The 27,972-nt window shown below is 42.2% G+C and overlaps 1 protein-coding gene across 1 annotated transcript; it reads right to left on the reverse strand.

Moving 5' to 3' along the window:
- Positions 1–8,737: 8,737 nt before the first annotated feature.
- On the reverse strand, positions 8,738–26,220 carry LOC310815438 (SH3 domain-binding protein 4-A-like; the record flags this gene model as incomplete). Its single annotated transcript, XM_083685203.1, has 4 exons — positions 8,738–8,962; positions 9,125–9,313; positions 23,358–25,726; positions 26,100–26,220. 4 exons carry the CDS (start codon positions 26,218–26,220, stop codon positions 8,738–8,740), a joined length of 2,904 nt encoding a protein of 967 aa, XP_083541329.1.
- Positions 26,221–27,972: the final 1,752 nt, after the last annotated feature.

The following is a 27,972-nucleotide window of genomic DNA, read 5'->3' on the forward strand; positions in this document are numbered from 1 at the left end:
TCTCAAAATAGTACTTGTGTACTCATAGAACTCGCACTTGTGAAGCAGCCAACAAACGGTGAAGACTAAGCAGGGAGTGAGAGGAAGTGAGGGTACATATAGCATTGTGACAATTACGCACAGGTGCTAGCAATGAGTTTGTGATTGGCCCAGTGGAAGGACAGAGGGAGACACCTAGGGACCGCACTAGGGAGGGCTACCCCAATCCATAACAGATAGATAGATAGATAGATAGATAGAAACTTTATTTATCCCAGGGGGAAATTCAGGAAATATAGTTTAATAAGATAACCTCTGCAATAGGAGGGTATGATTAACAGTATCGAAAACCTTAGATAGGGTTCAATCCAGAGGGCTGCACAATATAACTATGGAAGCTATAGGGGGAAGCACTAGGCCTATGAGGGATAAAAGATGCACTAGGCTTATGAGGGCTAAAAATGCTATGATATATGAACTATTTCTTCAAGCCTATTGCCTATAGGAGGGACAGGATGGACGGGACAGGAGGAAAAATGCCTGATAGCCGGGGTTTAGGTAGGAAACACATTTTTTTCTGTAGGAAAATGACATGTCATCTTTGGAGGGTTGTTCTTTACCACTATTGTATAAAATATACGGTAGCCTGACAACATTGAGTTAAAGCAATCAGATCCAACGATTTTTTACCATCCATAGAACAGGGTGCCGGTAGTATAATTATAATCCTAGTCACAAGTGGGACTTGATACTGGAACGACCAGAACTAAAGGTCCAAGAGAATATCACTGTATACGTTTTTAGAGACTATGGCAAATATTGCCTTTTTATGAAATGTCAGTGGTGTTTGTCAACTATAATTTCCATGCAATTGCAATGTCCAATTTATATGTGATATGTTGGTAGGCCTAGGTGTAGGCTGTACAATGTAATTATTAGGCTTGAGCCTTCAAGAGTGAAAACATTGATGGCACCTACTGTTTGAAAAGGATAGTGCCACCCCTCTTGAAGTCGGCAGTGGCAAAAAGTTCATACTGTTCCAAGACTGACCACTAGATGTCAGGAAAATACCTCAATAAAACGGTGGGAATACCTTACAGTATGATGGTTTTCTCAGGGTCTTTGAATTGAACATTAAGCAATGATATCAAAGTTCCTTATCTGACCCTTTCATACAGATATGGTAGAATAACTAAAATGATCCATAACATCAAAAAATGTAGATTTACGCAATAGACACTTTTATAAACATAATAAACTACATTGTGTACCACAAATGCACTTGGAATTTGAGTAACTGATCAAATAAAGAAAAAACAACTGCTATGTACATCACCTGAAATGATAAACATCATTTTTATTTTAGGTCCTTACATACATTTACGTTCAGTCACTGAGCAAGCAGTGATCAGGACACAGTAGGGGAGGCCTAACTGCAACCTGACTCAACGGGACCATGTCCTACACTAATTGCGTTCTATTCCTCTGTGGCTCATTGATTTTGCATGTAATGGGATCGAGATCAATAAAATGGATGAAAAGGCAAAGCTCTTCTCAAATCAGCACAATGTAAATCAGTCCCTTCTGCCCAGTCCCTTTCCTAACATAAACACTAAAGGACCATGCTCCAGGTACAATTTCACCTCTGACAGACTTCTGGTGACAAGGCTTGCCTGTTACCTGAGACATTCACCCAGGCTAGCTCATGCATTTTACAGGAGGTGAAAAGTGTATCTGAGGCATTGATTTCCATCCGTTCAGCTGCTAGTTTTTCTTGATAAGTGGTAACACATTAAACATTTTGACGTGCATTTATTATGGTTGCCATGTGTAATACATTATGTATTTCTCTAGCAAAGAAATTAGGCACTTGATCTCAAATCTGTTTTTCTTTTGGGTATATTTGCTCAATATACTTTTATGTTCAGTGAAGTTTAAAATCTCCTCTCTGCAGATCTTTCATCCAGACCTGCTTCCAGTATCCCTGCCATGCTCCAGTGGACACAGCCTGCAGAGGAAAAGTGACACAACTGCTGCTTTTTCAGGAGGGACACTTGAGCAGATGGTAGCAAGACCACATGCAACGTTTCCGCATGAGTCTGAAACAGAGTTACTTGTTGTTATCAAATGTGTTGTTTATATCAACACTTTCTATGAACCGCCAGTCATTGTCTTACGACAGACATCCACAGTATAGTTCAGGTGAGGCGGCGTCACGCAAGAATGATGATACCTAATGTAAGACAATCTCACTAGAGAGTTATGCATTTTATAAATGCATTACAAATCTTGCCCAGTTGTGAATTGTTGAAAATGTTAACAAATTGTAAGTAGAATCATAGAACCATATAGAAGAAAACATGGGATGGACTTGCTGTGGCAGACCACTCAACACATGGGACCCAGCTGTTACTAGGCAAGGACCATTTCAAGAGCCCTGAATAGTTGAGCCCTGAGATGAAAAAAAAATACAATGCACTGCATAAGTAATGGGACAGTGAAGCATCTCTTCTTCTTTTAGCTCTGTACTCCAAATGTTTTGATTTGAAATCAAAACAATTACTATGGGGTTAAATTCTCAGCTTTTTTTCATGGTATTTGTGTACATATTGGTTTCACCATTTAGAAATGAACACAACATAAACACTTTTTATACATAGCCCCCATATTTCAGGGCACCATAAGCAATGGGACAGATTCATATGATGTCCAAATTAAGCACTCATGTTTAGTATTTGGTCAACAATCCTTTGCCTGCAATAATTGGCTGAAGGCTGTGACCCATTGACCACACCAGACACTGGGTATCTTTTCTGGTGATGCTCTTCCAGGCCTGTACTGCAGGCATCTTCAGTTGTTGTTTGGTCTTTTTGCCTAAAATCTTATCATCAGGAAATTAAATACATTTACATCTACTTTTTGGCCCTGAAAAACTATGTTTTGCGTCATTGTCCTGCTGTGTGACAAAGCACCATCCAATGAGTTTGGAGGTGTTTGATTGTACTTGGGCTGACAAGATGTTTCTGTACATTTCAGAATTCATCCTGCTGCTGTCATCAACGGTAACATTATCAATGAAGACAAGTGAGCCAGTTCCACCATATTTCACAGATGAGGTGGTATGCTGTGGATATTGGGCAGTATCTTTTTTCCTCTACACTTTACTCTTGCCATCACACATGTTAATCTAGGTCTCATTTGTCTAGAATACCCTTTTCCAGAATCTACAGGCTCTTTTAAGTATTTTTTAGCAAACTGTAACCTAGCCATCCTGTTTTTGTGGCTAACTAGTGGTTTGCACCTTGCAGTGAAGCCTCTGTAGTTCTAGTCTTCTAAAGTCTTCTGCGGATGGTGGTCTCTGACACATTCATGCCTACCTCCTGGAGAGTGTTCCTGATCTGCAGGACAGTTGTTTTGTGTTTTTCTTAATTATGGTGAGCATTCTTCGGTCCTCCACTGTAGAAGTCTTCCTTGGCCTACCAGGCTGTTTGCGATTTCTGAGCTCACCAGTCCTGTTGAAACTGTTGATTTTGGTAGGTATAAGGTTTTGGCTATGTTTCTAATTGATTTTTTTCAATATTTCAGCCTCAATGGCTTCCCTGACTTTCCTTGACGTTTCTTTGGTCTTCATGTTGACAGACACCAATAACAGACTCCAAAATACTAGACATTGAGAGCTCTCTCATGACTGTAAAATGATGTGATGGAACACACCTGATGAATGTCATTTCTGAATGGTGAAACCAATATGTACACAAATACCATCAAATAAAATTTGAGAATCTCCACTTTAACCTCATAGCAATTGTTTGATTTCAAATTAGTATAGAGCCAAAAGAAGAAGAAAAATGAACTTTGCTTCACTGTCCCATTACTTACACAGGGCACTGTATGTTGAGGTAAGAAGACAAGGATGAGTCCACATCAGTTAAACACTAAACTAAGCATCATTATATCACAAAACAGTCTATGGGAGCTAAAACAGAAGCCAAAAAACACACCACTCTAACATTGTGGTAGCAATGCTGAACCAGTGACACCCTCTTAATTAAAGAGCACTCCCTTGTGCCATGGGCGCCCTGGCCAGTCGTGAAGGTTACAGTCTGCTCAACTCCTCTCCTATGCTGACAACACAGTATGACTCCTGGGACGCAAGTGAAAAAGTACATAGGAAAAGTGAAACAAAGGACACATTTGGTTCTACTTCAGAATGGTATGAAACAGGCTTTTTAATTGCCCGTAGTAACAATACTTGTGAAATCAACATGATTTATTCGACACTGTATAGAGTAGTCTAGACCCTTCCCCCTCTTTGTCAGGAACAGAAGTGCTTTTCCTTCCTCTCAGACAGACACAACCTTACTCTCTAGATAGCCTTGGCAAGTGTTTATATGGAGAGGTTGCCATGGAGACAGCAAATCATCAAAGCACCACTTTCAGCCAATATGTTTTCCCTCCCTGTGAATTACAGCCGTTTTGAGCTCTCTCACACACATACACACACACACACACACACACACACACACCAGGAGAGGCTGGTGGAGGTAGAAATCGGAGGACGGGCACATTGTAATGAGGAATGGTACACACATGTTTGATATCGAGCATTTTAACTCTGATAGTTTGAAAATAAAACCGCAGGTGAGGTGAAACATGGCTGAGAAACTGCAACTATATTGTCCAAAGCCTCAGTCAGTTGTGCTATGCATTTGCGAAAGGTATTCATGCCTATCTCCATGTACTGAGGTTTGGGCCGGCCCAGGTGTCTCATGGGAGAGCATTCACAAGAGGAGGGTCACCCTAGACAATTGATGTGACCCTCTCTCCGAACACTGACGGGAACGGGCATTGAGCCGTAACCAGGCGACGGGGAGGAATGCTCTGTGGTGACTCATCTCAAAGCAAGAAGGGAACTGAAGGTGCCCCTCGCTGTAGGGAGTCCATCTCTGTGAGGGAGAATAATTGTCATAGCTTTAATTAAGTCGGGAGGGGATGTGGAGTTGATTATTCAACAGACATGATCTATACGTTCAGGAATGTGTCTGATTGTCTACCAGGTACAGATGCAGAGAGACCAGCTCATCTCAGTCCTAATGTGGCTCTGAAATATGGCAATAACTACTCATACACTGCACAGGAAAACCATAGCTAGACGTCATATACTGTAGAACTGAATCACACATCTCTCACCCCCATGTTAGGCTGTTTTTGTGTTTCATTATCATATCATATATTTATGTTGTAGACACAAAGTTTACCATTGTGCTCTCTGCTTTTATTCTTTCTTATGCTCCCTCAATTAATTTCAGAACTTGTTTTAACAATAATCAGCTGACTCATTAAGAGAGGGTAAAAGTACACTCGAACTCCATTTGCAACGATGCAATTCATTGTTTGCTTTCAATATGGTATGGGATCGATCTTCTGCATCAGCATAATGGAAGTGCTTAGGAATGCTCAAATTAGTCAAGCAATTAGCCAACTGGCCGCTGTCCCATTAGAGCACAATACCCCACACCACACCCTACTGACGCACTGCTGCTCTGTGGGGGGACCAGACCAGACTAACCAGTGGATTCACATACATGCTTAACAACATGAGGAATGATCCTAAGGATGGGGAGGGGGGGTGAGAGGTAAGGGTGAGACATACAAAAAAAAAAAAATAATAATAATCTCTAGCACTTTGACTGCTTGTGGCATTTATTCTAATAGAAAGTCTTACTTGTGATGATTGTGCATTTAGTTGTTTCGCTTACTTTAGGTGAATGTAAGTCACTCTGTATAAGAGCGTCTGCTAAATGACTGAAATGGAAATTAGGAGGGGTGTTATTGACATGTGCAAGGGTGATATCTGGCTTATATATACATGTCAGACATGTCTGAGTGTTTGATTACTGAGCATTCATTGAGTGATGAAATCAACACTAGTGTTGACAGCACGAGCTGTATCACTGTGTGGTATGGCAGCACTACTGCTATGGACCGCAGACGCCTGCAGAGTGGTGAAGACCGCTGAGAAAATCACCAGGACTACACTGCCCTCTCTGCAGAGCATCTACCACCGCAGAGTCCACAGGAGAGCCGCCTCCATCCTCAAGGATCCCACCCACCCCCAGCACGGACTGTTCACACTTCTACCCTCAGGCCGGAGGTACAGAAGTGTTAAATGCAGGACCACCAGACTGAAGAACTCCTTCTTTCCCACTGCCATCAGGCTCCTAAACAACCCATAGGAGATTAATATAACCTTACTACCTCAAATAACTGAATTTTCCAGTTTGCATAATTGCACTGCTACATTTGCACTGTTTTATTATTATTATTGCTGCTATTTTATTTTATGCCTTAAATTTTGCTGTCTTGTACATTTGTTTAGTATATATTGTATATTCTTTAGTATTGTATATTTTACATTGGTTGGCATTCTGCGGACAGCAAAGCAAGAATTTCGTTGTACAGGGAAACATGTTTTCTACTGTGCATATGATAATAAACACTTTGAATCTTGAATCTTGAGAGTTGACAGCCACTTTATTGAGTCAATAGGACCAAACAGGTATGGAGTGGGTTTTCTCTTGTTCTATCTAGCCAACTGACAGCTAATTGAAGCATTATTGTGTAGAACATATCAGCACACAATAAGAGTTAATTTAACAACAAATGCAGTGCCCTGCATAAGTAATGGAACAGAGAAGCATGTCTTCTTCTTTTGGCTCTACACTGCAAAAGTTTGGATTTTAAATAAGTTACTATGAGGTTAAAGTATAGATTCTCAGCTTTTATTTTATGGTATTTGTGCACGTATTGGTTTCACCATTCAGACATTACAACACTTTTTAAGGTACCCAAAAGTAATAGGACAATTGGCTTGACAGGTGTTTCTGGTAAGTCAGGTGTGTTCCATCACATCATTTGTGCAGGCATAAGAGAGCTGTCAATGTCTAGTATTGATTCTAGACTTTGCATGTGCCTTTGGAGTCTACCACTGGTGTCTGTCAACATGAGGACCAAAGAGCCAAAAGAGGAAAAGCTAAAAGAGACAAAAGAAGAAAAAATGTTTCACTGTCCCATTACTTAGGCAGGGCACTGTATATACCATTTATATTATATTTCATTTGCAGCCACAAAACATACAAAATACAGCTCTTAAACTGAAAACATACACAGTTACATGAATATTAAGAATGTAAAAAATATATACTCAATACAGATATGTATGATTGAAACTGCAATACACACAAATGAGAGAAAAGGCTTTGTTTGTATAGTAGCTTCAGAATACCATTTTACCAAAGCAAAAACGCAGCAAAGTTGTCAAAATAAATCAAATAATTTCAAGTACTGCAGTGCGGCACACAATATATTCACAACTAGAATGCAACAGTTACCCGACTGCATTATAATGCATTAAGTATCCGCACAGATATTGTCGGTCTCCCAATAACACCACAAAATATGAGGTTTCGAAATGAATACTACTGAATGTATTGATAATATTATGGTCTTGTTTGACACTTGCTTATTTTAATTGTAAAAATAGGAACCTACTGTATGTCAAATTTACAAAACAAAACAACAGAGTAGAAAAGCAGAGGCAAGGTAAGATTGAGGCTAGAGCTTCCTCAGATGAGAGCTTGTGAAAGGACTGAGAGCCCTTTTGTAAAATACATTTTACACATTATCAAACATCAGTCTTTCAAAGCAGCCCACCTGTGTAAATGTCAGACACTCCAATATACTGTACCATAATTCCACAGTCCAAAATGATATTTCATTCAAATACTACCTGTTAAACAAAATAAAGATAGACCACCTTGTAACTTGGTAATACTGCATTTGACCTTAAACAATATTTCGAGCATGTTTTCTGGATACACAACAAAATGATTTGCACCGTGTCACTATTTAGCTCTTAAACTCAATAGTAGTGAAAACATCATATAGTTTCACAACTTAATCATTTTCTGTTACTATTTCTGTTACAGTACCACTAACTTGGTATTCACAACCATAACACTGCATTACAGTGTTGGAGTAGTTTCATACTTTCTTCAACATTACACGGTCCATGTTCGGGTTCATATTTCTGTATTCTCTTCCTGAGACTTACAATGTCCTGCAGGCTCAATATCAGTTAATATCGAAAGACACATTGGATAATTATTTCAGCCGCAGAGGAAACTATTCCAAGAGCTACACTATGTATACTTATAACTGATACTATTCTGTTTCAGAACACTGTGGGCTAGGCTATCACCTATAATTGTTTTGGCAAGCAAACAAACTGTCAGAAAGCTGCTGTAAGCACAGTTTTGCCAAAAATAGAAATAGGCATACCAAGTGGTTGCGTAAATAGACATTCACATTTACAAAAACATTTGAAACACATTTTTGATTTTGTCTCTACAAAATGCTGCTATGCCACTTTTTGTAAAATATATATTGTGTGTAGCAAGAGAAAATACAGATTAAAAAAACATCCTTTAGAAATTTAGGGAAGAACCAATCATTGTGAAACAATGTCAATATTCTGGCTTGACAGACATAACAAAAGTCCAAGCAGAGTATTTGGACAGAAAGAGTGTAACGGGCCTGTGCTCAGTGAAGGGGTCGGAGAAGGACATTAACACACAGTTATAATGCCCAAGGGATGGAAGCGTGGTCAAAGTTCATGGTCTAACTGCGAAGGTCAAGGTCAACAAGGCAAGGTCAACCAGATGGCTGGAGAGGGGAGGGGTTCTGCTGTAGTCGGGCTTCAGATGACAAAGTCCCCCTGAGCCGCAGGGCTGAAAGCAGAGCTGCGGAGCGTGTCCAGGCAGTTGACCAGGATGAGCGTGCCGGTCAGGTGCTTCCAGCGCTTGGTGATAGGGTTCTTCATTCTGTCCAGACCCAGGTGGAGCTCCTGGATCACGTCCCTGTAGCTGTCCCCGATCTGGGCTGCCCAAGTCAGCAGGAAGTCATACGCTGGCTTCCACATAGACTGCCACAGGATCAACAGAGAAGGGGATAGGTTAGTGAAAACATAAGAGAGAAAGAATGATTGAAAAATCTGACTGGCCCACTTCCTTTTGAGTGCAGGTCAGAGCCAGTGACAGCTAAAGCAAATGAACCTCTGGTCATGGTAATGTGATCATAGGTGTACCTCACTGTCCACCACCCCGCTCTTGTCCCTGTGTGGTGCCTCGTAGGCCTCCATCTGCTGCTTGGACACCCTGGCCAGTTTCTCTGCCAGCTCCCTCCAGCGAGCGGCCACCTCCACAGCTGTGGTCAGCAGCACAAAGTCCATGACAAGTTTGGCCACCAGCCCCTGGCAGTCCATCTTTAACATGGCCTGACAGAGCAACACAGCCACACAAACACAGCATTAACACACACACACACGCACGCACGCACACATTACACCCAAATAGTTACTGAAAATACCAATTAATACACTATCTTAAAAATATGAAATCTAGTGTTTTTCAAGACTATATATTATGTAAACACTGAACATCTTAAACTTTTAAACATTGCAACAGGTTAAAGGCACTAGTAATGAATACAACATAGGTTAAAAGAAAAGAATCCAATGTCTGCAGCAGTGTGTGAGGGTGCTTATTGCTTCATTTCAGAAGGCCACTACAGGCCTTACCATACCCACAGGTATCAGAACAAATAACCCTGCAATCCCCTGTCTCCACAAGAAACACTACAGGAGAACAATTGGTTCAGCATCTCAAAGGCTGGGCTATTATGACTGCTCTACACAGTACACAGTGCTGTACAAAACCCAGGAGAGCAACAAGGAGATGAGGAGTACAACTAAAACATTACAAATAACTCCATAATCCATGATTTTAAAGATAGCTTTCAAATCTGAACCAGTAAAGATGGCCAATTACTCTGCCTGCAAGGCGGCAAGCTTGTGTGTGTTACATACTGTAGCGCCGGCGAGGGGCGGAGCTATTGTTGTTCTTTTGTTTAGGCTACTGCTATTGGCTGCTGCTGTGTTCCCATCACGCCTTGCAGTGTGAATGTTCGGGGCAAAACCGTAGACTAGAGTGTTGTTGGTTTTAGTGGCCCAATATTAGTTTTGTTGATTAAGTTAAGTCTTTTGTGTACTGTTGTATAAATTACAATAAACTCACTAAAAGCTATTAGGCCTCTGCTTCTCACTATCGCCACAATACTGTAGATAACTGTCGACATGGACTTTAACTTTTCTCCATCCTCCATAACGCTGCTCTACAGTAGGTTGAAGTTTAGAAAGTCCCCACTGGTGTGACGATGTCGCGGAGTCCCACAACATCCCGTGTCGGCACCCGTGAGTTTTTTTTCCAGGTCATTTCCCTTGTAAAACAACCATGCCAGGAGGCATCGTTGAGCATGATGGATATGTTTACATTGCAAGAGTATAGTACTGTAGCTTGCTGTATGAGTTGTTTCAAACGCGCTGCGTTTTGTATAGTGTCATAGCCTCAGTAGGCTAAAAGGTTTGGTCTAGCTTGTATTCAGTCGCTTAACTTTAAGGTGGTGATAAGAGCTGTGAAGGATGGTGGAAAAGAGAATGCTTGTTGCGCCATATGTGTATGCACTGTGCGCTGCGTTTTGAGGCATATAGCCTTGGTTGGCTAAAAAAGTTTGGTCTAGCTTGTATATCTTTATCTTCAATTTTGCCTGTATTGGATATCCGACGAATCAGCCACTTGTATCAATAAACAAACCACTGACAGGTTTATGTGATGATATTTTATTTAGTCACATGTTTTCAAATACTGCTGACAAACATTTTTTCTGAATCATGCATACACTGTATTCGACACACGTGATTTGAAGGTTGTACTCATCATAATAAGATAGCCTTTCACAATCTTGCTTGATGGTTTCATACTTACAATGGGAGGGGGAGGGAGAGAGGACTCGCTCACACAGACACGATCAAGCAAGAGAGCGGGAGAGAGAGCAGCAGAATGTGTCCAAAACCAGGGGTGCGTTTTTTTTGTATGCCAGTGCGCTACTCCCAAATAGGCGAATATTTATGATAAATAATGTGTGAACAAAACAAGATTACATTACATTACTTTATTTGTTTCATGTTTTAACGAAGATCTAGATTTATCCGACTGGTAGTTGTTCTCTATGACAACTGTAGCAAACAGACCTGTGTCAACAAATCTCACTTTTATGTCACATTTCTATTTACAGACTAAAACCTAAAATCCAGTGTGACTATATACAACAAACGATGTGTCAGCAAAGCCCGGAGGATCATCAGGGACCCCAGCCACCCCAACCACAGCCTGTTTGAACTGATGCCGACCAAAAGACGGAGCCTCCTCCGGAGCTTCAGGGCCAAGACTCAGAGGCTCACCGATAGCTACTTCCCCCAGGCCATCAGGCTCGTGAACAAGCCCATTCCAGACTTATGACTTTACCCCTAACACACCCACATAATGGACTTTACTAGCACACACTCACTTTAACAACCACCTCTTACACCAACGGCACAGTGCAATAATAATGACATTCCACTGACCCACTTTACTTTTTTATTTTTACTATGTATTTATACTGCAATATTGTCTTATGTGTCTCCAACATGTCTCACTTGTCTTGTACTTATGTTTCGTACTTATGTCACTTATTGTCTTGACCCTTTTCATTGCACTACTGCTTATTTGTATTAGTTGTATTTTGTATGCTGCATTGTCATGGAACCAAGCCTAAGAATTTTACTCCTTGGACTTGTGTATGGAACGTAACAATAAACTTGAAACTTGAAACTTGATTGGAGCGAAATGTTTCCGAGCCAGCCAGGAGTTGAACGTTTACAGTGATATACTGTATGGTTGATGGGGGAGGGTAATCTTTTTTTAATCTTTTCTTTGACCTTGTCGATTAACAAACAAAGGCGTGACAATTTATCCAGCACGCTCTCCCCCTTCAAACGATCCACCAAAAAGTGCTAAATAAATAAACAAAATAAATGCATTATTATCCCACTGAAACCCAAAATCCTTACCCCTGTCTTGTATGAAAAAACCGACTCACGCTTATTCACGTCAGACTGCGCGAAACATTTCCTCCGCTTCTCTGCGCTGGGAGAGAATGCTTGATGACGGTATGAGAGTAGATAGGAGTTGGTCCCATTGCTTGGTCCTTGTTCAAATAACCTGATATTTAAACCATTTCCACTCTTCATCTCTGCAATTCATGAGCTGCCATAATAAACTTGATTTTGCCAATCTGTCTGATAAGGCAAATCATTCTCTTTGTCATAGCCTCGGTAGGCTAAAAAGGTTGGTCTAGCTTGCATACAGTAGTTTGACTTTATCTTCAAATTTGCCTGTATTGAATATCCGACGAATTTATGTGAGGGGACTACAGCCTAAAATGTTGCGAGAGGGTGAAGGGGGGGATGTGTTGCATATCATACAGTGGGGGAAATAATTATTTGATCCCCTGCTGATTTTGTTAGTTTGCCCGATTACAAAGAAATGAGCGGTCTATAATTTTTATGGTACTGTAGCGAACAGCGGGGCAGAGCAGCTTGCCTTAAGCGGGTATCGAACTCGCAACCTTCCGCTTACAAACCGGCCGCGCTAGCCACAACACCAAGAGAGTTAACTCACTTGGCGGAGCTGCTAACGGGCCTTACACAGGGTCGTTACACTATCCCCTCCGTTCGGGAGAGCGTGGCCTCACGCTTAGGGTCGTTACAGTACTTTTATTTGAACAAATAGAGACAGAATATCAACAAAGAAGTCCAGAAAAAATACATTATATAAAGTTATAAATTCATTCAGTCCTGTCACTTTAGGAAAAGTACTCCTAATCTCTGCTTGTTATGGGTATAAAAGACACCTGTCAATAGAATCAATCTCTTCCATTCCAACCTCTCCACCACCATGGGCAAGACCAAAGAACATTCAAAGGACATCAGGGTAAGAGTTGTAGACCTGCACAAGGCTGGAATGGGCTACAAGACCATCAGCAAGAAGCTTGGTGAGAAGGAGACAACTGTTGGTGCAATTATTAGAAAATGGAAGAAATACAAAATAACCATCAATCGCCCTCGGCCTGGAGCTCCATGCAAGATCTCGCCTCGTGGGGTAAGGATGATCATGAGAAGGGTGAGGGATCAGCCCAGAACTACACGGGAGGAGCTTGGTAATGATCTCAAGGCAGCTGGGACCACAGTCATCAAGAACACCATTGGTAACACACTACACCGTAACGGATTGAAATCCTGCAGTGCCCGCAAGGTCCCCCTGCTCAAGAAGGCACATGTACAGGCCCATCTGAAGTTTGCCAATGAACACTTAAATGATTCAGAGAAGGCTTGGGAGAAGGTGATGTGGTCAGATGAGACCAAAATTGAACTCTTTGGCATAAATTCGACTCTTCGTGTTTGGAGGGAGAGAAATGCTGAATGCTACAATCCCAAGAACACCATCCCCACCGTCAAACACAGAGGTGGAAACATTATGCTTTGGGGTTGTTTCTCTGCTAAGGGTACAGGACGACTTCGGGGGGGGGCCAATGGACGGGGCCATGTACCGTAAGATCTTGGACGAGAACCTCCTTCCCTCAGCCAGAGCACTGAGGATGGGTTGTGGATGGGTCTTCCAGCATGACAATGACCCAAAACATACGGCCAAGGCAACAAAGGAGTGGCTCAAAAATAAGCACACTAAGGTCAGGGAGTGGCCTAGCTAGTCTCCAGACCTTAATCCTATAGAAAATTTGTGGAGGGAGCTGAAGCTTCGAGTTGCCAAGCAAAAGCCTGGAAACCTTCAGGATTTGGAGAGGATCTGTAAAGAGGAGTGGACCAAAATCCCTCCTGAGATGTGTGCAAACCTGGTGACCAACTACAAGAAACGTCTGACTTCTGTGCTTGCCAACAAGGGTTTCTCCACCAAGTACTAAGTCATGTTTTGCTTGGGGATCAAATACTTATTTCCTTCGATCAAATGCAAATTAATTTATAACTTTATATAATATGTTTTTCTGGACTTTTTTTGTTGATATTCTGTGTCTATTTGTTAAAACGGGGGATCGCCGACAGATCGACCGGCCCACATACTGCATGACTTGTGGTATTATTCTTTCCCGCGAAATAGACTTACTACAGTAGGTCCCTTTCCCAAGTATTTGAGCAGAGGGGGGTGAGTACGTGTTAATGTTAGTGTTAATGTTAGGGTTAGTGTTAACACTCTTTGCTTTGTGAGCACGCTGTGGGGTGGCGGAATCGGGACAAATAGCCAAAATACAAGATGGTGCGTGGTGACATACAGTAGGCGCCTGCTACTGTAGATTGCAGCGCATGATACGATGAGTTAGGACTGACATACTGACAAATATATGCAACTCTTATCAGAGCTGTCTAACCCTAACCCTAACCTGAGATCCGATCATGTTTTTCACTCACACTAACCACTATGTTATTCTCCCATCAAACGTCACCAGAATTGCTTGTTTAACATGTGATATGCAACACAGCCCCCCTACACCTCCCTCGCAACATTTTAGGCAGCACCCCCCTCACTGTAGCCCCCTCACATATTTTCCTGTCCTTGATAGGGTATATTAGCTTCAAAACATGGTGTTACAGTAAAATTGCTCCATTTGGCTGATGAAGGTATCTCATCTCATGTGAGATCATCCTCCGTTCGCGATGTAGCGATTACAATTCACAATTTATCACGACATGTGAGCTCATTAGTGATCAAAATAATTGAATAAAACACTTTCCAGAAGACGAAAATAATCTGATGGTGGTTATTGTCTGTGCGCGCTGTGAAATGCGCGCTGACAAATGTAAACAAACATGGATGTTTGCAAGTGCAAGACGCATATCCCATCCTTCACAGCTCTTGTCACCACCGTGAAATTTCTGCAGCAACGGGACTTAGACGTACCCCGCTGAAATATCGGCCTGTACCTATTAAACCCCTACTGTATCTAACAAGAAAGTTATGACATCCGTTAATGGGGGAATCCAAGGTGGTCCGTTTTAGAGTGCAGCTTGACAGGAACTGCTGAAACAGGCAGCATAAGCAGGCCACATAATACAGAAACAATTGGATTCAATTTACAGTAGATAAACATTCAGCAATCCTACAGTATACAATATATCTTAGTATATAAATCTAATTAATTTGGGATCAAATGTTTACTGTCTTAGACCATAATGCATGTAAATACTGTACATAGAAGATAGTAGCCACTTGTTTCCAGAAAACAAGACATATGGAGCTTGCTCATGTGTCTTCAAAGCATCCCAGCGCTGCTCCTATTGCCTCGGCCACCTGGTCTGAATGGGACTGTTTTAATGAGCTCTGACTGCTGAATCAAGCTTCACATTTCTGTCAAAATGACTAAATATAGAGCAGCACTGTCCACCACCCATCTGGCCAGGCCAGCTCTCAACCATCGGCCAGCAATGACAACTGAGCAAAGTCAGACTGACCAACAGCCCAGCCACAGTACTGTCTCACTCACACCATGCTGGCAGGGCAGGGTAGGCCAGGGCCCACTAGTGAAGTTACCACCTCACATACAACCTGTAGGAAGCTGAGTCACTGCCTTTTCAGTTCCCTCTACTTAACATATGTCATAAAAGGAGTTCACTCAGATTTGTAATTTTGGGGACAGTCATGATGGAGTTCATGCAAAACTGTATTCACCTATAGATATAAAAGCTATAACTAGTAATGCAATTTCATTGTACAGTAGGCACTGAATGACCTCGAACACATTTCAGTGAGTGATCTCCTTTCCTTGTATCACAGTGCAGAATGGAATGTATAGCAATCCAATTTTCAAAGACCATCACAACTAGTCTCAATCTAAGTCACCTGATGAAATAGCTCAAGTCTGAGAGGTTTTCTGAGGTGAATCTTTAGACATGATAGCAGTCTCACTCCAATTACAGAGTAACACATGAATGCGGATGGAGGCAGGTTGGAAATGATGCAGCTTGTGACATCTCTGTAAAAGTGATGTGGAGGCTCCTCAATCTCTCTGACAATATCCACACATCCACCAGGGATGCCCTGACAGATGTGTCTGACAGCTCAAATTGACCCTGTGCCTGTGAGCTCTCAGAACAGTTATCGCTCCAGCTTAGTCCAAATGAGCCTGCTCCTCCCCCACATTTAAACACAGAGCACAGACCTGTCCCTGAAACCACAGGGGAGACAGGAGAGGAGAGAACATTGTTAACAAGGACTCAACCTCCTCATTAAAGTCATTGAGATTTTATAGGGGAGAAAAAGTTTCTGCATCAGCAGTTTGTAAAACTCCTCTTCTATTGTTTGGTAGAGAAAAGACCAGTGGTTGAACAGTGGAGATCATTCTGAGTTATGCGCATAATATAGTAGTGGTGACTAAAAGCATTGTCATATCTATTTATCAAAATGTGAGTAGGTAATTCTCTGGGAATAAATGGAATATATGACAAGATCTTGAGATTCTGTGGCCCACCACTGCCAAAATGTGAATCCTATCGATAACCATATAGATCTTTATGTGATATTCATGGCTAGGAAAGAAACAGTATACTTCCGCTTACATAATGTCTTACATCTCATCTGAAAATGTTTCTGTCTTTCTGCTTAGCCATTGGGCACTATTTCACTGACAAGTAGGGGGTGGCTTTTCATTTGTCTGCTGGCAGAGCAGAGTGATCCATCAAGTTGAAAATTCTTGCAGTGACTGTTACATTGGTCTCCTAACCCCCCTGCCTGCTCCCTTGCCTATCTCCTCACATTCAAATGGCAACACCTGTCAGACAGTGTGACAGACTCACATCAACAGGAACAGAAAACAAATTGGAGCCATATGTGTCTCTTACGTCTTGCACAAACTATTTGATTCACTAGGAATTTTTGTCTATATCTGAATAATTACTCTGGATGCAATGCTCATCAAGCATTTACTAAAATAGAGGAAAGACCAAAGTCACAGAAACTACCATTCATTGTTGTGTCGTCACATGTGTAAGAATAAAAATGTCCAAAAACAACAGTTCTAAAAAGGCCATAACACACACAATCAGAAATTGCACCACCTGAAGAGGCAAAAAAAATACCAGAACCCAAACCAAAATCCAGTAGCAAATAAACTATTCTTACAGCCATTTCCCACCACTCTAACCTTTCACCCGCTGCAGAAATTTCACGGTGTGAAGTGTTGCCAAAAGCCACCACAAGGTGGTAACGAGCTGTTAAAGATTGGGATATGCGTCTTGCACTTGCAAACATCCATGTTTGTTTACGTTTGTCAGCGCGCATTTCACAGCGCACACAAACAATAACCATCATCAGATTATTAGAATTTTCTGGAAAGTGTTTTAGTCAATTATTTTGATCACTAATGAGCTCACACATAAATGTGATAAATTGTGAATTGTAATCGCGAAAGGAGGATGATCTCACATGAGAAGATATACCTTCGTTAGAGCAGTGTTACTGTAACACCATGTTTTGAAGCCAACATATACAGTATCAAGGACAGGAAAATATTGTTAAACAAGCAAATCTGATTACTTTTGACAGGAGAATAATGTGGTGGTTAGTGTGAGTGAAAAGCATGAAATGATCGGTTCATGACAAGTCCTATAAACAGCTCTGATAAGCGTTGCATAGATTTGTCATGCGCTGCGCATTTATCACTCCCACTCTGTTCAAATACTTGGGGGAAGAGACGTACTCTAGGAAGTCTATTTCTTGAAGGAATAATACAACGACTCATGCAATATGGGTTAGCTATAATCAGTACCACCCCCCCCCCCCCCCCCCACACACACACACACACACACCACCCACACACACCACAGGCAAAATGGAAGATAAAGTCAAACTACTGTATACAAGCTAGACCAACCTTTTTAGCCTACCGAGGCTATGACAAAAATAATGGCTTGCCAGATAGATTGGCAAAATCAAGTTTATTATAGCAGCTCATGAATTGCAGAGATGAAGAGTGGAAATGGTTTAAATATCAGGTTATTTTAACAAGGTCCAACCAATGGGACCAAGTCCTATCTACTCTCATACTTTCATCAAGCATTCTCTCACAGCGCAGAGAAGCGGTGGAAATGTTTTAGTGCAATTATATTTCGTGAGGGGGGTGATGATGTCTTTGGATGAACCTTAATTTAGAAATAATTAATGTCTTCATGGACACTTCATAAAATGATGTCAGAAATGGAATATATGTGGCAGTGTGTCCGCGAAATTGCATATTAATTAACTCATAGGATATAATGTTTCTCAGTTGATTCCGCGCATTTCAGCTACATGGACATAAATATTGTAACGAACGGCGGGGCAGAGTAGCTTGCCTTAAGCGGGTATCGAACTCGCAACCTTCCGCTTACAAACCGGCCGCGCTAGCCACAACACCAAGAGAGTTAACTCACTTGGCGGAGCTGCTAACGGGCCTTACACTATGTTCATATGCGCAGAGAATCGGGGGAAATGTTTTGTGCAGTCAGACATGAATAAGCGTGAGTAATAATGAACGAATTTTCATGCGAGACACGAGTAAGGATTTTGGGTTTCAGTTCGACAATAATGCATTTATTTTGTATATCACTTTTTGGTGGATCGTTTGAAAGGGGGGAGCGTGCTAGATAAATTCTCACGCCTTTGTTTGTTAATCGGAAACGATCGAGAAAAAGATTACCCTCCCCCATCAACCATAACGTATATCACTGTAAACGTTCAACTACTGGCTGGCTCGGGGACATCTCGCTCCAGTTACTCTGGATTTTAGGTTTTAGTCTGTGAATAGAAATGCGCCAAAAGTGAGATTTGTTGACAGTCTGTTTGCTACACAGTTGTCATAGAGAACAACTATCAGTGGCTAAATCTTGATTTTCGTTCAACCATAGAACAAAGAAAATAATGTAATGTTATCTCATTTTGTTCACACATTATTTATCATAATGCTAATGCCTATTTGGAAGTAGCGCACCGTCATACAAAAAAACGCACCCCTGGTTTTGGACTCGCTCTGCTGTATCCCCCTCTCTTTCCCGCTCTCTTGCTTGATCGTGACTGTGTGAGCGAGTCCCTTCTCCCTCCCCCTCCCATTGTAGTTATACCTCAACTGTTCTGCTTTGATTGTTAATCTGAAACCATCAAGCAAGCGATTGCGAAAGGCTATATTATTATGATGAGTACAACCTTCAAAAAAGTATTTTACACACATCACCTGTCCAATACAACGTATGCACGAATCGGGAAAATTTTACTTGTCAGCAGTAATTGAAAACATGTGAATGAGACTGTAAATAATAATAAAAAATCACCACACAAACCTGTCAGTGGCGACTGCCGGTGTCTTGGGCTGAAGACATTCGTCGGATATCCAAATTAAATTATACAAGCTAGTGTAGTAACACTAGACCAAAACTTTTTTTGCCTACTGAGGCTAATTGGCTCAAAACGCAGCGCAAACATCCTTCACAGCTCTTATCACCACCTTAAAGTTAAGCTACTGTATAAAGCTGTTCCTCACTCCCCTCCATCGAGGCTGTCCAGGGCAAACGATGCTTGCGTAAGGCACGCAGCATCGTCAAGGACATCTCTCACCCCAACCACAGACTTTTCACCCCACTCCCCTCCGGGAGGCGCTACAGGTCTCTCCGCACCCGAACCAGTAGGTTCAGAGGCAGCTTCTTCCCTGCGGCTGTCACCCTGCTGAACTTGAACACTACATCTACCTGACAACCTACTACCCCCGCAACCCCCCCCCCCCCCCCCCCCCCCCACCCGGACAATTGCACTATTGCACTATACTCCCCTCCCCTGCTCTTACTCAATACCACTGCTCTTCTGTACATACCTGTTCATACTGTTCATACTGTTCATACTGTTCATAATGCACATAATGCACATATCCTATATTTTCTTTAATACTACTGCACATACTGTACATACTTGTTTATACTGTTTATACGGCATTCCATATTTATATTTATTCTGCATCTACCTCATGTTACTGTTAATACATATATACTGCTAGACTGCATTACCCATACAGCTCATATGCTGCTACACTGCTCATACTGTAACTATTTATTCTGCTATAATGCTACTGCTACTCACATACTGCTATACTGCACTGCTATATTATACTGCTTATATTATACTATATCATACTGCACTACTACTGATCATATATGCACTACCTGTAAATACTGTTCATTGCACTTTCTGCTATTTTGCACTTCTGGTTAGACGCTAACTGCATTTCGTTGTCTCTGTACTTGTACTCTGCACAATGACAATAAAGTTGAATCTAATCTAATCTAATCTAATCTAAAAAAAGCTAGACCAAACTTTTTAGCCTACCGAGGCTATGATACAGTACAAAACGCAGCGCATTTGAAACAACAATACAGCAAGCTACAGTACAATACTCTTGCAATGTAAACATATCCATCATGGTCAATGATCCCTCCTGGTGGTTGTTTTGGAGGCGAATGACCTGAAAAAAAACAACTCCCGAAACATCGTCAGAGCAGTGGGGACTTTCTAAATTCCTTCATACTGTATGTCCCTACCTCTCCGTCACTGCATTGGAGTGGTCCTCAAGAGATTAATCAAGAGAGGTTCTGCTTTAACAATTAAGATGTGTCAGGATCCATGGATCAAAATGGCAACTATTCCTGTGACATTGAATGTATAATGCTGTGTCCAGACCTGCTCAGAGGATCAGCAATAACAACCCACCCTGAGGGCTATCAGAACTGGCCAGAGTGAAAAGATAAGATATCTTTTTAGAAAGATAAGTCTTTCTAAATCTTCTCACAGGCAAGTGGGTACAGTAAGCAAACCTGTGTGTCCACCATACATATGATATACATATAAAAATGTAATGATATATATAAAATGTGAAGAGAGGCAGAGGGGCTTTGGGTTAGGACCAATCCATTGACATCCCCTTGTCTACATTATAGTATCTCGATGTGTCTACCTTCCTTGTTGCAAGGAACAGTTGCAATGAATGTATATACTATTTACTACTCTTTAATGTGAATGAATACTACATAATAGCATATTGGCAAAAAAAAGTCTCTGAAGTTTTTATTTTATTCCCAAATAAATGTATTACCAACTGATTATAAGAGACAAAAGGAGGTCAATGTGCACTTTCCCAGAAACAATTTATCTTCGGAACCAAATTCAAACAACTGTTGCCTCTTGACCTGTGGCAATTCAGGGTAAACTGAAATGACTTTGCACTTCTTCTGACTTCAAGAGAAGGATTACTAGACAGGGAGCTGGAGGCACACTGTCACAACAGTTCCACTGTCAGGAAAATCTTATGATATTGGCCATATACAGTATGTCATCTGTTTATGTTTCACATTCTCTCTCACAAACACACACACACGCTGTGGGGGCAATGGGACTCTAATTCCTACAAAAAACCTCCTCAGACTTTAAGACAAGCTGTTTACTGCACATGTGACTGAACATGAGTACACAACCACATCACCCCTTATTCACCACACATCTCAGCCTCATTGCCTTTGACAGAATGGGAACACACCACCTTAACATCTGGATGTGGTTACTATACATATACAGTGGGGGAAATAATTATTTGATCCCCTGCTGATTTTGTTAGTTTGCCCGATTACAAAGAAATGAGCGGTCTATCATTTTTATGGTACTTTTAGTTGAACAAATAGAGACAGAATATCAACAAAGAAGTCCAGAAAAAACACATTATATAAAGTTATAAATTCATTTGCATTTGATCGAAGGAAATAAGTATTTGATCCCCTACAAACCAGCAAGAATTCTGGCTCATACAGACCGGTTATATGCCCATGAGGCACACAGATTAGTCCTGTCACTTTAGGAAAAGTACTCCTAATCTCTGCTTGTTATGGGTATAAAAGACACCTGTCAATAGAATCAATCTCTTCCATTCCAACCTCTCCACCACCATGGGCAAGACCAAAGAACATTCAAAGGACATCAGGGTAAGCGTTGTAGACCTGCACAAGGCTGGAATGGGCTACAAGACCATCAGCAAGAAGCTTGGTGAGAAGGAGACAACTGTTGGTGCAATTATTAGAAAATGGAAGAAATACAAAATAACCATCAATCGCCCTCGGCCTGGAGCTCCATGCAAGATCTTGCCTCGTGGGGTAAGGATGATCATGAAAAGGGTGAGGGATCAGCCCAGAACTACACGGGAGGAGCTTGGTAATGATCTCAAGGCAGCTGGGACCACAGTCACCAAGAAAACCATTGGTAACACACTACACCGTAACGGATTGAAATCCTGCAGTGCCCGCAAGGTCCCCCTGCTCAAGAAGGCACATGTACAGGCCCATCTGAAGTTTGCCAATGAACACCTAAATGATTCAGAGAAGACTTGGGAGAAGGTGATGTGGTCAGATGAGACCAAAATTGAACTCTTTGGCATAAATTCAACTCTTCGTGTTTGGAGGGAGAGAAATGCTGAATGCTACAATCCCAAGAACACCATACCCACCGTCAAACACAGAGGTGGAAACATTATGCTTTGGGGTTGTTTCTCTGCTAAGGGTACAGGACGACTTCACTGCATTGAGGGGCCAATGGACGGGGCCATGTACCGTAACATCTTGGACCTCCTTCCCTCCTTCCCTCACCCAAAGCACTGAGGATGGGTCGTGGATGGGTCTTCCAGCATGACAATGACCCAAAACATACAGCCAAGGCAACAAAGGAGTGGCTCAAGAAGAAGCACACTAAGGTCATGGAGTGGCCTAGCTAGTCTCCAGACCTTAATCCTATAGAAAATTTGTGGAGGGAGCTGAAGCTTCGAGTTGCCAAGCAAAAGCCTTGAAACCTTCAGGATTTGGAGAGGATCTGTAAAGAGGAGTGGACCAAAATCCCTCCTGAGATGTGTGCAAACCTGGTGACCAACTACAAGAAACGTCTGACTTCTGTGCTTGCCAACAAGGGTTTCTCCACCAAGTACTAAGTCATGTTTTGCTTGGGGATCAAATACTTATTTCCTTCGATCAAATGCAAATTAATTTATAACTTTATATAATATGTTTTTTTTTTTTTTTTTTTTTGATATTCTGTGTCTATTTGTTAAAATAAAAGTACCATAAAAATTATAGACCGCTCATTTCTTTGTAATCAGGCAAACTAACAAAATAAGCAGGGGATCAAATAATTATTTCCCCCACTGTATATATATATATATATATATATATATATATATATATATATATAGCGAGAGATAGAGAGATAGAGAGAGAGAGAGAGAGATGGGAAGGATATAAACACAAACACACGCACACACACACACACACACACACACACACACACTCACACACACACACACACACACACACACTGACTTACAGTCATGAGTTCCTTCTGGAATGACTTCCTCTCCTTGTTATCTATGTTATTGCACTCCTCTTTCAGCGTCTCCAGTACTGATGCAACCCTCTCAGGCTCATTGTCCAATTCACTCCGACAGAAATAAGTCAAAGGCAGGTTACCATATCCAAGGGCATCTGCAAAGGCCCTCCAGTTCCCCACATTCTCCATCAGTACAGTCCTCACAGAGGCGTAAATGTACGTGAGAAATTTGCAAGGCTTTAAGATCTGCTCCAGTAGCATGGTAGTAGTGAGGTCCGGCCCACAAAAGTAAATAGGCTTCACTTTTCCCAAAACCAGAACATTCTTTGCATGAACAAGACCAGTCCTTCCCTGATAATATCCAATATACCACTCTTTGGTCCACAGTTGTCCTCTTAGTTTGATTTTCTCCTCACTCAGCAAGGCAATTACATCTCCCTTCTTGTATTCCAGCAGGTACTGGCTCTTGGTTGGCCGGATCACCGTTTTGAGCAACTTCCCAAACTTCAGGTTGATGATACACCGTTCCTGAAACTGAGGGTATTTGGAAGTGATGGCCAGCGGAGACAGGATAATCTTATTAACCTCTTTCTTTTTCAGAAACTTCCTCTGGCCAGACATCTTCGCTGTAGTTTTCGGAGGGGGTTGTGGAGTTTGCACACAGAACTGGGCCAGGATGCAATCCAGAACATCTTTGACCTGGACCCGGAGAGTGAAGTCAGAGATGTCCTCTTCATTGTGTGATGTGATCATATAAATCAGCCTGCTGACCTTCCCCAGTTTGACCTGGAAACCCCGGACAACCCTGGCTGTGTCTTCAGCCTTGATCTGATAGTTAGTCATGTTGGAGTACAAGCCAACCTGCAGGTCCTGAGGGTAGCCCAGAACAAACTGATGTTTCCCCCACAACTGGAGGGCCACCGGAGGGGTTGAGTGGGCCTTCTTCCCCACCTCACTCACCAATAGAGTCTTTGGGGCACAGTCATGCCCAAACATGGCCACTACAGTCTTGAAGGAGGGATGGATGTGTTTGGGCCCGTAGACTCCCAAGGTGACTTTCTTCACCATGTGGTCCCATACTGTTGTATTGATGCTGATGTGCTGGGCTTGCACGACAACAGCCACGTACATACATGGCTCTAAATGATCTAGCTGGACCTGGACTGTGTCCTTGTATAGATAAGCATATGGGATGAGAGTGTAGGGGCCTTCCTTGAAATCACTTCTGACACAGTGCACCTTTGCAATCTGACTGCTCTCTCTCTTCACCACCACGGACATGTTCAACTGCAGCGTGATGAAGGACTTCGTCTCCATGTTGCTCAGCTTGATCTCTACCACGGGGCTCACAGTGGAGCACCTGTCATTGTTGAGCTCCAGAGGAGGGTCCAGTAAGGCCTTCATAGAGATCTGCTGATTGTCACCTGCAGCCACGTGGCCCTGGGGGATATGAACACTTATGTTGGTATCAGGCAGCTGGACAGCCCCACCACTGCTGTCCAGCTTACACACAATATTGGTTTCTACTGGCTGTGTCTGGCCCCAGCCGGGGCTCTGCCCCAGAGAGTCGAGGTCATGGCATGATCTGGCCAACTTACGATGGTTTAGCCACGCAGTCCTGAAGTCCTCCCTGCTCTGAAACTGCTCCGGTGCAGGGGCTTTTAGGCCAGAGAAGAACCCAGAGGAAGGAAGCGGAGTATTGGACTGGGCCTGTAGGATGGACAGCTCTGATAAACTGTAGGATCGTTTGCTCCTGAAGAATGGGTTGTCTCTGCAGAGTGCCTGTAAAACGACCTGGTTGGGGCTGGTGGGGGTCATGTCGGAGATGTTGCAGCTACTGAAACCATTGGTGATGGTAGTGCTGGAGGTGGAGGGAGGGGCAGAGGGGAACACCAGCGTGTCGAAGAGAAGAAGATCTGTGGAGTTCTGTACGACTCCCTTCTCAATACAGTTCTGGTCCAGTGTGCCTTGTAGAGCACCACTGATGAAGGGGTTAGTGGAGGTGTGGTTGGAGAAGGGATTGCTGTTACATGTATAAGGCAGAGTAGGCCACTCCCCCAGGAGGTCCAGCTCATCAGCCCCTTCCTCAGTACACTCCCCTGCATGGTCTATCATCCCACTGTCACTGAGTGAGGAGTTCCTGTAGTTGATTGGCTGAACATAGGCTGAAGGGATGTAGCCCATCTCTGTGTTGTTGTGGGCGTACCACCACTCTCCCCCTGATGTGTCCAGCACATAGAGACGGTCACCTTTGGAAAATGTTAGTGTCGTAAAGCTAGAAGGGCAGTAATCCTTTATGGCAACTACTTCCCAGGCAGTTCCAAAGGAGGCTGTGGTGTCCAACCTCAAGGCACTGGGAGAAGACACTGAAAAACATAACCAGATAAGACATGTCAGAGTATATACAAACATGAAAACATTTTTCAGACATATTGTGTTCAAATAAATCCCTTCAGTAACACTTTACAGACTTTACAACACTTTGTTTCCCCCTATACCTGAGTAATAACAGTAAAACAGTAATAAGTACTACTTGTCTGGCAACAAAACGGTATTACCTTTGTAAATTGACAATGCATTTTAACAGCATGTAATTAATGTAATATTGTTACTTATGTAATTGCAGGGTTACTACACAGTTATAGCAGCAGCTTAATGGAAAGTGTGACCACCTCTCCAAAGTATATTCACGTTAAACAGAGATCTTAAAATGGTACAATAGCTTGTTGGGACACTGACCTTTGACATCTGTGAGACTGGCCTCGGAGACCCCCTCACCCAGGTCGATGAGCGTTCCCTCAGATTTGCAGCGAGGTAGAACATAGTTACTGTTGGTCACTCTGATCCGGTGGGCAGCCATGATGGTGCTTCCCCCTGTCGCACTACTCTTTCATGCCACTGAATATGGTATTCAGTCATTGGCAACGTTCCATTGGATCTAGACATGAAACAAATAAAAAATAGAAGCCCTGATTAGCTGTGGCTGATCAATTCCTGATAACAAATATAACATAACTCATACGGAATACCTTTCCAGTGCTGTTTTTAAAGAAAAAGAAAAAGTCCTTGTTTTTTACCTCACAGACAAGCATATCACATTGAAAAAAGGTTTTACTCTGAGAACTGCCATAGAGGCAATAGTGAATTAGATGCCAAAACCATGTGCATAGCAATAATTTTTAGCCAGGTGCCCCTGTCTTGATGAACATGTTCTGACTCTCATATCATGTGTTGCTTGTGTTTGAAATGTGAGTGACACTTGAGACTGCCGTCTCCTCATCCTGTGCAAAGACTACTATGAACATGTTTCTGCTCTGATGCCTGTACATACCTTTAATTATGCAAGGTTGGAATGCCCAGGGGTGTTGTGAAATATATTGTACATGTACTGTATTATATTGTGCATTCCTCTTCCACTATCCAATTACTGTTCAGTCTCTGGCATCATTAATATGCCAGGATTGGCTGATAATGTGTTGCTTCTCAGTGTGCATTTGAGGATGGCATTGCATATTTTTCATCTCATTGGTTTGCTTTGTCAAGCATAACTCCCTAGGGCCATAGAGTCACCTGGAGGACATCATGCATAATTCCCTTTATGAATCCTCTCAGATTTACAATCTGGAGTCCAAACCTTCTCTGCTGAGTGCAGACTAGTTAAGTCTACCATGTTCACAACAAATACCCACAAAAATGAATAATAAAAAGGTTCTGCAGTTCAGGAGAGCATGTTTATGTGAGAGAATGAGACCCTAGTCTAGAATGATACCGCGGTCCACTTTCACATTTGCATGGGGTTAGGGGTGACTACAACATAGCTATACTGAGCAGAACCATGCTCTGTCTAAGAGCAAACAGATTTTGGTCAGAGACAGTAAATGCTCAGTGACGACTTGTTCTTCTTTTCATGAAGGAGGGCTCAATGGGGCTGTGATGGCTGTGAGGATCAATAAAGGCACACTGACAGAAAAGACTGTCATCCCCTTTGATACAGCACCAAGATTTCTCTCCTCCAAGTGAAAAAGCAGGCTGTGGTGAAACAGACCTTTTTGAGACGAATCCACTGATAGCAAAGACAGACGTGATTAATTGGAATGGAAACTAATGTTCCCTGTCAGTGAGTCTTTGCAGATGATTTAGAATGTCGAGGGGAGGTTTTATTTCACAATCTCCTGCAGATAGAGTCTCACTAGAGAGACTAGATTATTCAATCCTCAGGTTCAGACTGTGGTGCAGCTGATGTAAAACAATCAAATGGTATCATCAGACTTACTCTGTGAATGGCCCATTTCAACCTATTTCCTGTGGTCGACCCAAACCCCCACCCTCTCTACTGTTTAGCGAATTCCTCCTACACACGTCAGGGAGTTGAAAATGTAATTAGCCCGAGAAGCAGTTTTCTCTAATCCCTGTTCAACTTCAATAACCTTTTTCAGGTTTGCTCCCGTGCTCTCTCAGCTTTTTCACATTTCTGTTGCAATACCATTAAACTTACAGCTTCATCTCCTTGAAAGCTGTAAGGTCACACTATGAATGAGGCAGTCCTACAGTAGGAAAACAACCGTTTACTATATTACACTGATTTATGCCAAAATCATTTCCGTTCAGTTCT

The sequence above is a fragment of the Argentina silus genome (assembly GCF_951799395.1).
Source record: "Argentina silus genome assembly, chromosome: 14".
Taxonomy (NCBI): domain Eukaryota; kingdom Metazoa; phylum Chordata; class Actinopteri; order Argentiniformes; family Argentinidae; genus Argentina; species Argentina silus.